Consider the following 17,279-nt stretch of genomic DNA (forward strand, 5'->3'; position numbering starts at 1 on the left):
TATTCCAAAATTGCTGGAAATGTAACAAAGTGATTTTGGTTGGGGGGTGGAGGCATGCTTCCAGATCTCCTAGAAAATAAATGAGTGCAACAGTATACCTACTTAAAACACTGGCTGTAACTTGTTTTCTGTTTGTCCTGCATTTTCTAATTCTTTGTCTTACTGTCTGTCCTCCAATTTTTGGTCTTTCTTATTGCCTCCCTCTTTTACTCTTTCCATTTCTCTCCTCTTGCAATGCATAGCTCAAACAAACTTCCTTTCATTGTTTCTGTATATCTCTTTGTTTCTGACTTTTTCTCACTTTTGTCTCCCTTTTTTGTACATTTGATCTATACTCTCCTGTATATCATCTGATTTCTGTATATATTTATCACACAGATTGTCTCTGTATATCTCCCTGTCTCTCTCGCTCCATCTCTTTCCTGACTCACCTTCCTTCTCTCTCCCCTTGAAGACGAAGCCAGTTTGAGTTTATGATGCTCCTTTATCCCTAATCTAAGTCAGGCCCAACCCTGTGCTGTCCTCCCAATCAGGGCTGGATCAGTGCTCCAGCTCTTGCCTTTGCAGATTCAATTCAGTGCTACTCTCTAAATTCTGATTCCTGAGTTTCTCAGCCAGATGTTCATCCTGCCTAGCACAGGCACTCTTATCTACCCTCGACCCAGGGCCATGGCTCCTGCTGGCTCTGGGCCAAGTTTGACTCCGAATCTGCCTGCAGCTCTTGCAGTACAAAAAGAAATGCAATAATGATAATAACTGGTGGAAAGTCCTGATAAAATAGGCCATTTTCTAGCATCTGATTGGTACCTGCAAACTAAATGAACTAATAGGATTGCTCAAATTTCATAATACTAGATATTTATTTTTGCAATACACGTAGATGGATTTTTTCCCCCCTCATTGGGCTGCATTTTACCTGACGTAAACAATGTGGCCCTTCGCGGACCGCCGCAATATTTAGTGCGGCAGCTCATTTAAATTGCCGGGCAGACTGCCCACCCTGATAATGTGGAGCGGGCAGGCAGTCCGTCCCCAACAATGGCGCCAGCAGCCTTTGCACAGGCACTGACACCATTTTTAAAGGGCTTCCATATCACCTAAAGAGAGGAATTGCAAAAAAAATTTAAAACATTTAATTTACCCCTCTCCCACCCCCAATAACCATGCAATGCATTACTTGCCCTCTTCTTCCCCCCAAAAAAACACTTCCCCTGCCCACCTGACCTTCCCCCCCCATCCCCACCAAAGTTCATAAACTATAAACTTTACCCATTCCCATCATCCCCTCCACCAATGAAATTACTTTGACGGCACTTCTTCCCCCCCCCCCAACCTCCTCCCCGTCCCCACCAGTGTCCTGCCTCGGATCCCCATCTGGGGATCCGAGGGCGCGGGAGAGCCGGCCACCGGCACCAATATCGCAGCAGGACGCAAGGCAGAAGCGAGCAGGTAATTAATTCCTTTACTTAAATTTTGTAAATTTTGCTCCTGTTGCCGAGTTGGGGGGTGGTGGGGGGGGGGGGGAGGTGGGTGGGGAGTGGGGTGGTGCGGCTGCCATGAGGCCTCGCCGCCACTGGCAATATTGGGGCGGGCACTGCCGGCAGCGAGGCCCGTGGCGAGCTTCTGCCAGAAGCATTTTCCGGCCATCCCGCTACGACCGCCGCTGTTGGGGGGACTGTAAAATTCAGCCCATTATCTCCTAAATGTACTAACATTTGATGGGCTATAGAACCACTGGTCCTCATCATCCTCCAGAATGTTTCTGAAGTTGATGTTCTCATGTAAACGCAGGCAGTGAGTGTTGGCAGACTATTCACCCATAAGGGGCAATAATTCAAAGCCCAGTCCTGTCCTCACCTACTATCCAACTCCCTTTGAATATCTGTAACAAATCCAAATTTACCATTCTAGCTGTTCTTTCTAAAACCCTAGATTACAGATTATTGTCATATTTATAGCCCAAAGTGCATACACTATGCATTATTACTATAGGTGACTTCTGTTACTTGAACAACATACAAAATTACAGCAAATAAACTAACATAACTGCAAAACAATTTATCGATCAGAAATTGTTCCCATTCTTGTCGTAGTGAAACCTGTCAAAAGTTTGGAGCTCTTGAGCCCAACAATATATTTAACTTACATATAGCTGGAAAGGTGATTGTCATAGTGGACACGAAATTTTACCATATAAAATTATTAAATAATATTGCATAATGAATTCCTAGTCCTTGATCAATTCTGATAGGAAAATAATGGACGCAATAGAAACGGACTATTTTATATAAAAACACAAGGTGAATTCGTTACTCATACGTGTAGTATATTTTGCTGAATTGTATCAATATCTGCATTGCAGTGAGATCTATTGTTTCAAATTAGCAAAAGAATCAAATAAATGGGTTTTTATCAAAATAGTTAATGAGGACAAATGGAAAAGTATATTTTTTTATAAGGGAAGGGTAAGTCCCTATTTTGTTTCACAAGGCCTGGAAAGTTTTTGTTTGTGTCCTACTTGAGAAAGCAACTAGTTTCAGAAGCTCCACCTAACTCACTTAAGGTGTTTGAAGTCTGGAATATTTCTGCTATTTTGTTCCTTCAAAATGATACTCAGGAAGTTATTACTGCACATGATAGAGCAGGTGAGTTCAATTGCATTCATTTTCATGCATTAAGTTGGTAAATAAAAAGTTAACTCTAACGCTGTATACCGTGCCTGCAATTCAGATGCATTTTCCGAAGGGAAAATTTGTAAATGAATTTCTGAGGATACCTCTGAGAGCAGAAGTTCAGCTTCTCTTTCTTTTATGTAGAAGATTTATCTTCCTTACTAATATCCAGCCCTTGAATATACATTGTTCTTAGGCTAGCAAGGTCTATTCTTCATCTATCTCTGTGAATGTCATTACTGTCATTCTTTGTAATCAACCTGCCACAAGGTGTGCTTCAGCAGTACAGGAAGTGATCCTGGCCCATTTTCATACTCTACACTGGCCATACACACTTTTTTGGGAAAGGCTGAGTATGAATGGCAGTTAAGATTCAGATCTTTCAGTCACATCCAGTGCTTTAATAGAGTAGCTGGCCATCCCTGACCTTAATATTAATTAAAATTAGGATGGAGCTGTTCTTCAATTTTATCTTTTTCTTTGTACCTTAATGCGTGCAGTGCAACCAATTTTTTTACTTGTTTCTTAAATAGTAAATATTGCTCACCCCAAATGTAGCCCCATTTTTGTTCTGTATTTTTGCAACCTATGCATTTGTGTAAAAATGAAACTTCTCTCATCTAAAGATTCTCAAAGATGCTACACGTTATTTAAACGATATGGCAGATTTAGTCCATCTTCAACATGTCAGATCTACAGCTGTGACTTTGACAAGTATCAGCTCAGTAGATTCATTCAACTCTTTAACAGAATGCTCCACCAACTGCTGACAGTCCTTCCATGGGGCACATTTTAGTGATGAACATTCATCTTCCCTACTGTGACTCAGTCCTGCATGGCAGCATGCAGTATTGTAGTAACACAGAATTGGTTAGCTATGTATGAAAGTGTCTTCCATCTATTTATGAATAGCCAGCCTGCATATAAATAGCCTGTGAAAAGCAAATATATATATGCCTTCAGTAATAACTTGTGATCCTTTCCTTGACTTTTCTTTAAACATACTGCTGTAGGGCAGAAGCCTCAACTGGTTCTGACAAGTCAGAAGCAATCTCTGTTTACTTTATTCATATTATTTCATTAAGAATGGAATGTAGCCTAACAAAAGGGTTGTGGCTTTGTAAGGTGTTAATGTGTTCACTTATGGGTAAGGTTTTGTAGGAATACTCAAAATGAGTGATGCCATGGTTATTCTGAAGTAACATCTTGAAAAATGAACTCTTTTCTAGTCATTTTAATTTGGGTTTTAAGTTTTTGGTAAGTGACTTCAATTTACTAAACAGATTACCAAAAAAGAAGATTGCAGAATATTGCCATTTCAGCAAATACATATTTTTTCAATCCTTAAGTATGTGATACACACACTAGCTGGACTTAGCATTAGATGTATGAACATATGGCAATAGTTTTACTTTATCCATCAACAACTAAGAGGTTTTTAAAAATATATATATATATGCATGCTTCAGCCAGCTGTTTACACTGTTACTGTAGTGGTTTCATAGTCAACACTGGGTGACATGGTAGATGAGCATTGCTTCTCAACTTTGTAAGTATTATTCACACATAGCCATGTAGGATAAAGGTGTCCTTTGACTGAAGGCTATTAGATCCCAAGTGGAATTAGTTTGGCCAGATTAGTTACTTGCTACCAAAAGTCACAAACGGTCTTGAATTCAGCTCTAAATTGGGAATCAACTGTTAAATAGTTGCAAGGATTTGGTAAATGGTAATGTAATTTAAAGACAGATGGGTTTGTTTAAAATTAGATTTAAGCTATATTGTTGGAACAATAAAAGGTACCATTAATGCTGTTGGTGTGACCTGCCATGTAGGAGTCAGCTCCAGAGTAGCTCCCATATCAGTCTTAATTTGCGAATTCAGAGCTATTCCTGGTTTCTTCCCCCTTGCAAATTTGCTCAGTTCATACATTACTTTTGGTTATCCCAGATAAGTAGTGATACACGTTGTGACCACAAATACTATAAATAATCAAAGTTATTGAGCTTTGTATTCAGCCTTCTCTTACTTGAATGGAAAATGTTGCTAGCTCATGCATTGGCATTTCTTCTGAATTTGATAAGAATACCGATGGGAAAAATAGCTTGTGTGTTACTGTATTTGGAGCTGTGTCACAATGGTAACAACAAAACAAGTAAGCTTTACTTTTTTTTAAAGAAATGGCACAGATACATTCTTTTTTCAGAAACTATTTATTTGAAAAAGACCGAAGACTTAATTATTGATGGAATATGGTAGTTTGACAATAGTCTGCCATTATTGAAAACACTCACAGCAGGATTGAATTCTGTGCTTCTTTAGTCTGGCCTTGGCAACACTTACAATTTATACTTCCTTTCTTTTAGATACGATATTGAATGTTTTCTTCTTTGTACTTACTATAGAATGCAGTGCGCCATAATCTTAGTCTTCACAAGTGTTTTGTTCGAGTAGAAAATGTTAAAGGGGCAGTATGGACAGTGGACGAAATAGAGTTCCAAAAACGAAGGCCACAAAAGATCAGTGGGTATGTCCACCATGTTTGATTGCTTGAATCTCCTAGCTTAGCTAGCTCCCATGTAGTTTAACCTACAGCTTATGGCTGCTTGCAGGTGACGGAGGGGGAGGGTGTCGCTTGGTTATATTCTTGCTGTCTAGGAAAATATGGGGCATGGAAAGCAAGTGCTTTGTCACAGGGTCCTTTCCCCTTGTTTTCCAGTCTGTGTATGCCATGGTGCCCATCCCGTGTCCTTTCCATCTGCTTGCCTAGTGTTCTGCATCATATGCTTCTGCTTGCAGGCTACACATATTAACCCCACAAACCATTTGCTTATTTCATTTTTTTTTCTCCTTTCCCTCACCCAACCCTTGTGTGATTTTTGTTCTCTCCCAAATCCCATTACCCTTGTTTGTCTTTCCATCGCATCTGCTTGACTGCTGCTATAATCCCAGGGTGCCATACGCACCAATTTGTCACTACATAAGTGCTTTATCAGAGTAGAGGATGAGTTTGGGTCCTTTTGGACTGTTGATGATGAAGAATTTAAACGTGGTCGCCACATTCAACGAGGCCGTCCTCGAAAATACTACCCTGATGAAAGCTTTGATGAACAGTTTGCACAGTAAGAGCTTTTGCTTGCTACTATTTTGCTTCTGCTTTGCATTGCATGGTTACCATCTGTCAGACTGCCCTGAGTGTTAATATGTTACATAGGAATAACTGTTCCTGTGCTGTAATGTATGTTGTTGACTTAAAGCTGTGGATCCTTTTATTGACCAAATTGCAATTTATTCAAGGTGCAGTTCCTATAACAAATAGACCTCTATTTTAGAAAATCTTTCCAGTAATTGGTTAAAGAGAAGGTTCAGGTTACATCATAAAATTTTGTTCTAAACCCAACTCTGCACCCCATTATTAGAACTGCTCCCCATTATTATTTACAGTGTGATCACAAGAATCTAATCACGCAAGAAGAATTTCTTATGAGGAGCTCTTAAGAATCCTACAATCCTAATAGCTGAACATTGAACAGAGAAAGAATTTGGCCTTTGGTTTTTATGGTCGATATAGAAAGCTCACTTGTGAATGGTTACTAGCCAAACTATCAGATCAAGTCTATATTGATGAAGCAAGACAAAAATCTATTAAAATATTAAATCACTAAAGCAATGTGTTTCACAAATATTTCACAGGCACCAAATATCCATCATGAAAAATGCTGCACAAAACTTCCAACATATGTATTATCCCACTTCAGATGTGAAAGTTAACAATGTATTGTATCGTATCACTTTCACCCAGTGCAAGTGTTTAACTCTGACACAATTCAAGCTTAGAACAAAGCAACATCGCTAATATCCATGTTACCCACAATATACAAGGTAAAAAAATACAAATGCTAAATCTACCAACTATTCATGATGGCAGCTCAACAATTTATCAAGTCTATTAGGCCAACACAATCACACATCACTCTAAACCAAACCTAAAGGATTCAGCAGCTTCATTCATCAAGCAGAGACTTCCCCATTGCTAAACATGCTCGTAGCATTGAGCTGTGCTGATCCAAATATCATAATTCAACTGGTTTGCATGATGACACTGTAACTTCTCACATTAAAACTTACTGTTCCAATAATTCAATGTAAATTCTGTACAAATTCACTAATTTCATTGCAATGCAGAGCAGGTTATATACAGTGGAATTTGCAATCAAAGTCTTGGAAAAGATTGTATGATTTATCTGTTGTCTCCATGCAGCAAAATATCAATTCAATACATTTATGCTTATTTTCAGTGCAGATGGATGGGTGAGAGGGAGATGTTCTGGAAAGATAGAATCCTGGAATAATCTAGTATTAAAGTATTCAACTCCTAAGCAGATGTACTAAATTCAAATTGCTGTAGAGCATAGTGACACTTATTGGATGAGTTTCACACGATTTCAGTCCGAGTACTGCTGGGGTAGTTTAGGGTAGTGGAAGACTCCACTTTAGGGGAAGGAAAACTTTAGTTGGCAGTCATGCCTCTCAGAACTATCTTCTGCTACTTGACTGTGCAAGATTCCATATCCCACTCCCTCCTGCCCTGCTGGCTCAATAATTCAGCATGTGGTTATAGTAGCAGAAGGCCTAAAAGGGGGGAAAAAAACTAGGGCTTAGTATAAATAGATGTAGACCAGGAGATAAATTCTTATTTGACAAGATGATTAGAACAAGATGATAACATGAACCTTTTCTTTAATATTTTAAAATCTTTATGAAGTACAATCCATTCCAAACAGTGAAAAAATAATCTGCCTCAATGCATATTTCAACTTCAAATATGAAAGTGTTTTGTATCCAGACAAATACAAATGAGGCTGGTGTGGCAATCTAATTGTTTCAAACTTGAATGGAGCCTTCTTATTATCCTATCACTTTGATCTTTATTCATCATATTAATAAAACTACTGTATTTATGGCTCAGAAGTAAATGCATTGCATGATTTGGTACCAATCCGGCAAGGAAGGCCCTGAATTAATTTCTTAACCTGTATATTGCAGCTGATACTGGCTGTGTGTATGAACATTAGTGTTGGCAGCCCACAGTGCAGTTCCCTCATCCCATACATCTGCCATATAGTGCAGCTGCTGCCATTTCACCCCAAGACCCAACTCCACAATGAAATCAATACAGGAAAATCTTAGCACCTCTACCAAAATGCTTCTAAGCCCTACTTCTTTACCCAATGCTACCAAGCCCATGGCCACCTCCGTTGTTACCTAAGCCCAGGAACACTCCGTCCCAATCTTGCCAAACCCCAAAAATCCTAATCCCATCCGCTGCTTCTAGTGCAGCTAAATGCCTGGTACATACTTGCAATCTGCAACATCAGGTGGAATCTTATGTTGACAGGTTTTTCTTGGGAGTCGAGATCCTTTCTGGGGCCCTGGCCCTGCACCGGTCTGTAGTGCATCCTCCGGCGCAATATTCCGGGAGGCAGCCTCCTAATTGGCCACCACTGTGTACAGCATCCAATTAAGGACAGCCAGCAGGTTCCTGACACTGCAGGCAGAATGAGAGGGCTCACAACTGGGGATGGCTGACACCTCCACCAAGAGATGTGGGTACTGCTCCAGCAGAAAGGAGAGTGCAAGGGCACCTCAAAATAGAGGCCTGAAGCCAGTAGGGCCATTGGAGTTAAAGGGAAACCCCTCTGGAGGATTCGTTTCAGCTGCAGCCTTTCGTCCATGTGACCCTCATCTCGCTTCGATGGCCTCCCCCCGCCTGCTGCCGGGTGACTGCCTCTGCAGAACTGCTGGGGTCTGCACGCTGCAGGAACCAACTGTGATGCCAGGAAGATCCCGGCAGAGTTCTCCCTGTCCTCCTCATTAGCTCCTTAATTGCTCATTATTGGTAACTCACTGCGGCTGGGTGGGTAGCTGCTGCAGATGTTTACCCACCTCCGGCAAGATTGCACGGAGACAGAAACGCATCGGGATGCTGACCCGACACTGTTATTTCTGATCATGCTCCCAGTGCCACCTTCAAACCTGCCTCCATGGGAACTGCAAGATTCCGCCCATCATCCATGTCATATTTCTATTGATGCTTGACTTCAAGAAAGTTGAGATTAAAATTGGATACATAAGTAGTATTATAATAAGTAAAAGAATAAAGGTCTCATTTTCACAAGATTTTCACTCAGATTCACATTTTTTACAAGAAAATGGGCACAATCACAAAATACAATTCCCAAAACACCAGTTTAAAAAAAAACATATTAATGTATTCAATCTCAGCCCTCATAATGGTACATGATTTGCTACATGATATAATATCCCTGAAATGAAAAACACTGCATTTCTTTTCACTCATCATGACCAATGTCATGGGAGATCTACTCCTGTATACACTTGTGTACATGTACCTCCTAGCCAAAGTCACTTTTCTTGATTATTGTAGCATAGCAAATTCTAATTAAGCAATGGTGATGCATAGCCTAAATGTAAGTTGGCTGCTTCCCATCCCACCATGTTAATCTTTATCATCCCAATTCTTGCATTTATTTTCTGTCAGTCATTTTCTCTTGCAACACCTCACTTATTTAATATGTTTCTTGCAGTATTCTTTCTTATTCTCTATATATCCTTTAACATTTCATTTTTATAAGATGGGTTAGTCGAATATTCTCAATCTTATTAATATGCTTGCCAAAAAGGCCAAGATAATACGTGGGCTTCACCTTGTATTCTTTGCACTCAATAAAGAGACGTCCAGCAGCTTTATACTCTGAGCCATAATAATTATTACCTATCATCTCCAAACTTTTTTGAATAGTTGCAAGATCTAGAAACTGTACATTATTTCTGTAAGTCATGTCTTTGAACAGTATCAGCAGGAATTCCTGATAAAATTGCATACATCAGCTACTTTTACTTTGAATTGTATGCAATTGGATATAATGCCACTTTATTTTTGGCACATTACTTTGAATCAAATTATATAGGGATTAAATAGGATTATATTTTGTTTTATGTCTACATCAAAGATCTACAGAGACAAACCCATTTGCTGAATGATATCCAAATAAGTTAATAAATTAATATATTTGGTAGTTTGATTTTAAAAAAGAATTTAAAATCTTAACTTTAATCATGCTTTAAATTGACCCAAAAGCATTAAAGTAACTTTGAATTCAAATTAATCAGTTAAAAAATTGGCAATGTCAGTTAAAGAGCTTCTTTCAATATTGAGACCTGTTTAAAAGTATTTTTTCTGTTAAAAGAATGGAAGCTAATACACTAATGCTTGCAATACATCAGTTACCAAAGTGAATTGTGAATATTACTTATCTTTTTTCTCCTATGCACAGAAATCCTTCTATTATAAAAAATATACAGACCAGCCTTGCATATGGATCACCACTTAATGCTGCTTTACAGGTAAGATCAAGAAATGCGTTCAGTCTGCAAAGTCCACAGTACCCAGATCCCTTGTTCACTCCACAATGAGCCTTTCACTAATTAGATATTAAAATTTAATTTCTTTAAAACTTTTTAAGTGTATAAAGCAATAAAGCCCCAGGGCAAACGCAGTGCAAGCCACTGGAGCATTAGCTGGTTGTTTCGCATTTTGAATATCGTGGCAAAAATTAAAAGTTCACTTATTAATATTTATCAGTGGTATCATAATTTCCACCATCTTATTTCAGAAATTTGCTTGAGGGAAAAGAACCATAAGTGTAATTACTCCAGCACAACTATTAATGACTGAATGATGGGATGCAGTGTCACATGACCCCCTATTGTTACTGGTGCTATGGAGGAAACACTAAGACAGCATGAATTCTGCTCAGTCTCTTAACATCGTTTGTATTTTTTGAATCCAGACAGTTTAATTCAATTGGGAATTTTTGCATTTATATCTGCTGTTTCACTGGTGTTGTTCATTTAACCACTTTCATCTAAAGACTTGCCTAGGTATTGGATCTTCTCCACCAGCAGTGCCCTGTGATCATGGCATGAGGTGCAATTGCAGTTGGGGCAGGTCAAGTCCTGCCACATTTTTCTTGCCCTATATTGGAACACTTCACCATTGTACAACATGCTTAAAAGCTGACAAAACTCAGCCAGCTGAGACAGACTAGGTAATTTAAGACAACAAGCAAGAGACCACTTAATGTGGTAATTTTATTTTTGTTGTTGCAAATTTAGGGCTGTTAACAATTAGGCTTCAGAAAAAAACTTTATTATTACTTTCCTAACCAGAGGCAGGTTAAGACCATGCAACTTGTGCAATTGCATTGGAGCCACGAGCCAGTCAGGGGCCCCAAGCAGATCCGGCCAGCAGGACTCAGCTCTCAATTTGGAGTCCCGATGCACAAATGCAGTCGGCCCTAGAACATTTAATCCATGCAGCCTGAGGGAGAATCCCCAATCTTGGTTGCATGTTTCATCATGCATTACACGTCATGCAGCTCCACAGGGGCTTCCCCACTGATAATCGTGCAAAAGCTCAGGTTTATGCAACTGATCAGTATGTCTACTAAAATGTAGGGGCCCCAAACTAAACTTTTGCATCACACCTATGCAGGTCAAACAATGCTCCTGTTTCTAAAGATATAATGCTTGCCATGATGCAAACAAATGTTACGGTCAGTAAAAAGCATTAATTTAAGTAAGCAATACATGTGTATATAAATGTTATTGATGATGTACATAATCATTCTGTAGTGTCTTGATTATTAAAGTATGTGTTGACCTCTAGCATTGAAAAAATGAGGAAGAATGTCAATAGGTGCCTTGAAGAACAATTGTAAATAACATTTACTGTCAGCTTGTAATCTCTGGAGACACATGAAACAGTTTTAAAGCTTGTTTTATCTTGCACAAGGTATTAAAAATTGCAAGCAGTTTTGTAGCTTTTGATATATATATATATATATATATATGAGCCGTTGAGGCATAAAATAATGCTGCCTGCAATCGCCAACTTCCATGCACATCGTCATGGTATTTAACCAATGGGTAACCATATCATTTAACATACTTGTATTTACAAAGAACAAATATATTTACAATTAGGTGTTGTCCTCCTGATGCAAATAATGTAGTGGGAATATAGTTGAAACATTGAATGAAATATGCATATTAATAGACAGACAATTGGCAAGTTGTAATGAAATGAATTTGTGACCATGAAGTAGCATATTGAAACCCAATATATTTTTTCTATAAAGTGAAAGGCCATGATTCAGATCCACATTCCTGTACATGGTGAGTTCCTAATCTCTGCCTTGTCACATAGGCTAACATTATCAATGTATGTTCCTGGCAGATAAGGTTCAGCTCCAGGAGTGCATATTTGTAAAATTGGCCCTTATATGTTCTTCTACTAATCTGTCATTATAAATGAGTGACAGGTCAGTAAAAAAAACACATTTAATTTCATACACCAAAGAAATTATAGTCCAGGTTCCATCCCATGAGGACAGAGTTATTTCATCCCTGTCCACTTAGCCGAAGATGATTATGTGGCATGGGGAATCCAAGAAAAAGGAAGGGGAGAACTTTTATCCAAAGAAAACCTTTATTAGTTTGTACTGAAGTCATGTTATGGAGAATGTGCAGTTGATACTATGATACTATGGGCGGAGAAATGGCAGATGGAGTTTAATCCGGACAAATGTGAGGTAATGCATTTTGGAAGAACTAATGCAGGTGGGAAGTATACAGTAAATGGCAGAACCCTTAGGAGTATTGACAGACAGAGAGATCTGGGCGTACAGGTCCACAGGTCACTGAAAGTGGCAACGCAGGTGGATAAGGTAGTCAAGAAGGCATACGGCATGCTTGCCTTCATCGGTCGGGGCATAGAGTATAAAAATTGGCAAGTCATGCTGCAGCTGTACAGAACTTTAGTTAGGCCACACTTAGAATATTTGCGTGCAATTCTGGCCGCCACACTACCAGAAGGACGTGGAGGCTTTGGAGAGGGTACAGAAGAAGTTTACCAGGATGTTGCCTGGTCTGGAGGGCATTAGCTATGAGGAGAGTTTGGATAAACTCGGATTGTTTTCACTGGAACGACGGAGGTGGAGGGGTGACATGATAGAGGTTTACAAAGTTATGAGCAGCATGGACAGAGTGGATAGTCAGAAGCTTTTTCCCAGGGTGGAAGAGTCAGTTACTAGGGGACATAGGTTTAAGGTGAGAGGGGCAAAGTTTAGAAAGGATGTGCGAGGCAAGTTCTTTACACAGAGGGTGGTGAGTGCCTGGAACTTGCTGCCGGGGGAGATGGTGAAAGCAGGTACGATAGCGACGTTTAAGAGGCATCTTGACAAATACATGAATAGGATAGGAATAGAGGGATACGGTCCCCGGAAGTGCAGAAGGTTTTAGTTTAGACAGGCATCAAGATAGGCGCAGGCTTGGAGGGCCGAATGGCCTGTTCCTGTGCTGTACTGTTCTTTGATAGTGTGATCCTCTAATCCTGTATGTTGACATACTGAGTTCTGTGACATTTATTGGTTGGGTCTGTGTTCTGTAATTTCTGTATATGGTGTGGACTTGTAGTTGCATTTTGTTGCATGAAGTGTGAGCAGTAGAGACAAGGTGATACATTTGGAGAGCGGAAGTGGAAAATTAAGGGCATATCAGTCTGACCCTCAAGCAGGTACCTACGAGTGAGTGTTGCAACTGGAAGCCAAGGAGCAGAGGGCTATGAAGAGTTAGTTGGAGAACTTTTGCAGGGAATTTCTGTGGCTCTTCTGCTGAAGTTAGGGCAGACAAGTGGGAGAAACCCTGTGGAAATTTACCCCCTAAGGATTAGGCAGAGTTAAGTTTGGAAATTGTGATTTGGTGGTGCCAACCTTGGTTTTTAAAAGCCCAAAGATTCTAGGAGGATTGAAAGATTGAGTTCCCAGTATTGAGGTCCTGGGAAGAAATGCTAAAAATACTGCGCAATAAACCTTGACCTTCGTAGGACTGTAGGCCATTGGACCCAAAGTAGGAATGGCATGCATCTTAATGTAAGTAAGATGACTTGACTTTTCTTTTGGATATGTAGTTAGTACACCTGCCATTTTCAGGCATGTTAATGGTAGGCGTGTAAGGGTTGTCTGGCTGGTGGGGCAATCGATGCAGCTGGTAGAATCTTTATGTGGTCATGCTGTGCCACCCTTATTCTGAGCTAAGATGGGCAATGCCATGCCACGCTACATAGTTGATCCATGAAAGCACCTGGTGTACCTGTAAATAACAATGGCTGCCCTGTTAGGAACCTTCGAAAAAGCGAAGGACACAGCTTTATTTGGCACGTGGAGATGGGAATGGCTCATCCTACATGGTCTGATCCACTTCTTCTGAGGATCCATATGCACCGCAGACTGAACCAACAGACAGGTGCAGACCACATAGAGGCCCCCGGTTGTGGTCAGCAGTCCCCAAGGGGAGCTCACCACTATAGAACACTGCACATCTACAGGTCCCGCATGACATACCAGCAGATGTCAGAGTGCCAGTATCAGAGGCGACTGCGGATGTTGAGAGAGGTGGTGACACATCTCTGTGCCCTGCTGTATGATGACCTGCAGCCATTGGGCTTCGGTGGACATCCTATGCCTGTGGCCTTTATTGTGACAGCGGCTCTCAACCTTTAGACTTATGCATCATTCCAGGGGCCCACCAGAAACCTATGTGGAGTCACACAGTCAGCAGTGCACCACTGCATCAGGGAGGTCACCAATGCCCTGTACTGGAAGATCGATGACTATGTCCGCTTCACGACAGACCCTGGGAGCCAGACCCAAAGGGCCATCAGTTTCGGCACTATCGCTGGATAATCAAAGGTGCAAGGGGTCACAGATAGCACCCATGTGGCCATCAGGGCTCCAGCCAGGCTGCCAGCTGCAGACGTTACCATTAAGGGATTCCTCTCAATCTAGGTGCAGCTGGTATGTGATCACCAGAGATGCTTCATGCAAATCTGTGCCCACTTCTCAGGCAGCTGCCTTGAAGCCTTCATCCTGTGCCAGTCCCAGCTGCCGCTGCTGTTCACTGAACTGGCTCAGATGGAGGGGTGGCTTATTGGAGACAAGGGATACACCTTAAAGACATGGCTCCTGACACCAGTGAGAGACCCCAACACTGCTGCAGAGCAGCAGCGAGCTAGGGATGCATGGCAGCCTGGCATCATGAGGAGAGATGTCAGCAGGATTCCTCCTCGGACTATGAGGATGCCCTGTACTTGAAAGAGGAGAGGCGCATGGGAGGGAAAAGGGCACCCAGGGTCCGCTTTCAGGGCGAGCAGTGAGCTCGGGATGCACATCAGCGGCTTATCAGACAAAGGCTCTCTGCTCCACAGGAACTAACATGAGTTCTGCAAGCCACACAGCACCCTTGCTCACCTGCTGTGCAGCAGTCCACATCTGCAACATCTTTGTCTGAACTATGAGAGGCAGCAGCAGTGACATTGGCCATGTCAGTGCATCCGTGGAGACGCACATGAGTAATCTCCACATGGCAATGATGTTATTGCATACATTGGAATTCCTGAAAGGCCAAAGATGAAATGGGATAAGACATTAGCGGTACATGCTGGCACACATCATTCACACAGAAAACAGGACAGATGTTAGGGAAGAACATTTAGTCAAATACGTATTTACATTGTAATGACACCCCGTGCACTCCCATTTGCGTCAGTGTGTTTTCTTTAAACGCCTGCGAGTGCCCCTTCTCCGTGCAACCTCAGCGCTAGCAGTGTGACTGGACGAAGGCTGCTGATCTGATTGCCCTTTGGCTGTGGATGACTTCGGTATTCGTCCTCTATATGCACGAGGCCTGGAGGGGCCCGGTTGGCTGGGGAATCCTGCATCAGTGCAGAACTCTCCTCAGCTGTCACGGCTGCTGTAGCTTGACTCACAGGTGGAGGGGCCGGCATCCACATTGGGATCACCTTAAGGGGAAATCCCAGATATGTCGCGCTGGCTCGCCTCCTCCATCTCAGGGTTCCTTGGAACCCTTCCGCTCTCCCAGGGACAGTCTTCATGACCCTAGTCCCTCTCTCGCCCAGCTACTGCTGAATGGATGTCACGATGGTAGCGAGGGATTGCAGGTCAGCGCGTATTAATTGATTCTGGCTCATCAAGAGGGCCGCTGCTGCCTCACTGGATGATGCCAAGTGCTCATATGTCTAGGACATGGCAGCTGTCATGGCCTGGATGGACTCCCCCACTGTCCGCTCAAGGCTGCGCACGTCCTGTGGCATCTCTGCCTGCTGTTGCCAGTATTCTGCATTAGCTCCAGCATGCCCTGTGCTGCTGACATCAGAGCATCATCAGTAGCCTGGGGCTCGCATGGGCCTGGCCACTCACAGCCCTCTGACTGTCGGTGGCCTTGGCTGTCTCAGACTCAGTTAGCTGCTCGGGCGCGTGTGCAGTGCTCTCACCAGCTTCTGACCCACACTCTAAGAGTGAACGGATGCCCACCGAGGTGGCTGTATCTGCTCTAATGGAAGGTGCGTTGGTGTCATGGGACGCTGCATCCTCAGAGGGCGACTGTTCCTCCGAGGTGTGGGAGGGGTTCTGCGCGGCTGGGGTTGGCTGCGAGCGTCCAGCTGGAAGACACAATGGGAAGAGTACACTGTCAGCCCTGATGTAGCACATTTCACAATTACAACAGCATTCCACATTGATCGGTGTTTATATTGATTGGAATTATGTTCACCTTGGACCCCGACGTCCACTTCACCAAATGACTGTTTCAGCTCGGCTCCTGATATCTCCAGGGCATCCTCCTCAGCATCTGTCAGCAGTCTTACGTCAGCAGCATCTCCACTGGTACGGGCGGCCTCCCTGGCATTGTGGGCTCTCTTCGCCCAGAGGAGCAAGGAGGCAGCTATTACAGATGGCATTTTATCAGCACGACACATGTCACAAGAGGGTTGATGGGCACAAAGGTGGGGATGCTCGATGTGCACTACTGAGTGAGACACTCTTGTAGGTGCCATTCTCTGAGCAGCAGACAAGGGTAAATTCTATCATACATTTCTCCATGTCACGCCTTTCCTCCCTGCCCGACCTCCCTTTCATCGGCATGGCAGTGGCACACAGGTGCCATTCTATGTGGGTGCACCCAGTTTGAGTGGAGCCCTGATGTCAAGTTGCACTTATTTTTGCGGTTCGCAGCAGGTCATTCATCTTTTGGTGACACTGGACCCAATCTCGGCAAGTGGCCCCACAACTACTGACTTCTTTTGCCACCTCCAGCCAGACTCCCTTCGTCTGGAGGGGGGGGGGCCTCTTGCCATTGCTGGGGAAGAGGACCTCTCACCTTGCCCACACAGCCTGGAGGAGAGTGAGCAGGGAGGCATCACTGAACTGTGGGGCCACCCTGGCATGCCCCTCTGTCTCCGTGCAGGTAGTTTTTCTTCCCTCTGACGATTCTCACTCTGCAGTCCAGCTGCTGTTTGCTTCAATCTTCTCTGTAGGTGCAGACATAGCTGATGTGCTGGCTGCCCTTTAAGTAGGGCCCCAGCACGTGACCATCAGCTGTTCCGATGTCCATCACGTCACCGGATGTCACGCCTCCTGCCACGTAATATAGGGGGGAGGCGGCTCA

General features: G+C 42.6%; 1 protein-coding gene across 21 annotated transcripts in view; it reads left to right on the forward strand.

The window, feature by feature from the left end:
* LOC137380025 (forkhead box protein P1-like) overlaps positions 1-17,279 on the forward strand; it is a 621,483-nt gene that overhangs the window by 576,452 nt on the left and 27,752 nt on the right. For all 21 annotated transcript variants that reach the window (XM_068051516.1, XM_068051514.1, XM_068051512.1 and 18 more), the window contains 2 exons: positions 5,078-5,199; positions 10,031-10,100. In XM_068051516.1, coding sequence (XP_067907617.1) covers positions 5,078-5,199; positions 10,031-10,100 — 192 coding nt within the window. The remainder of the gene's footprint in view (positions 1-5,077; positions 5,200-10,030; positions 10,101-17,279) is intronic.

This window comes from Heterodontus francisci, chromosome 19 (assembly GCF_036365525.1).
Source record: "Heterodontus francisci isolate sHetFra1 chromosome 19, sHetFra1.hap1, whole genome shotgun sequence".
In the NCBI taxonomy this organism is placed as follows: Eukaryota; Metazoa; Chordata; class Chondrichthyes; order Heterodontiformes; family Heterodontidae; genus Heterodontus; species Heterodontus francisci.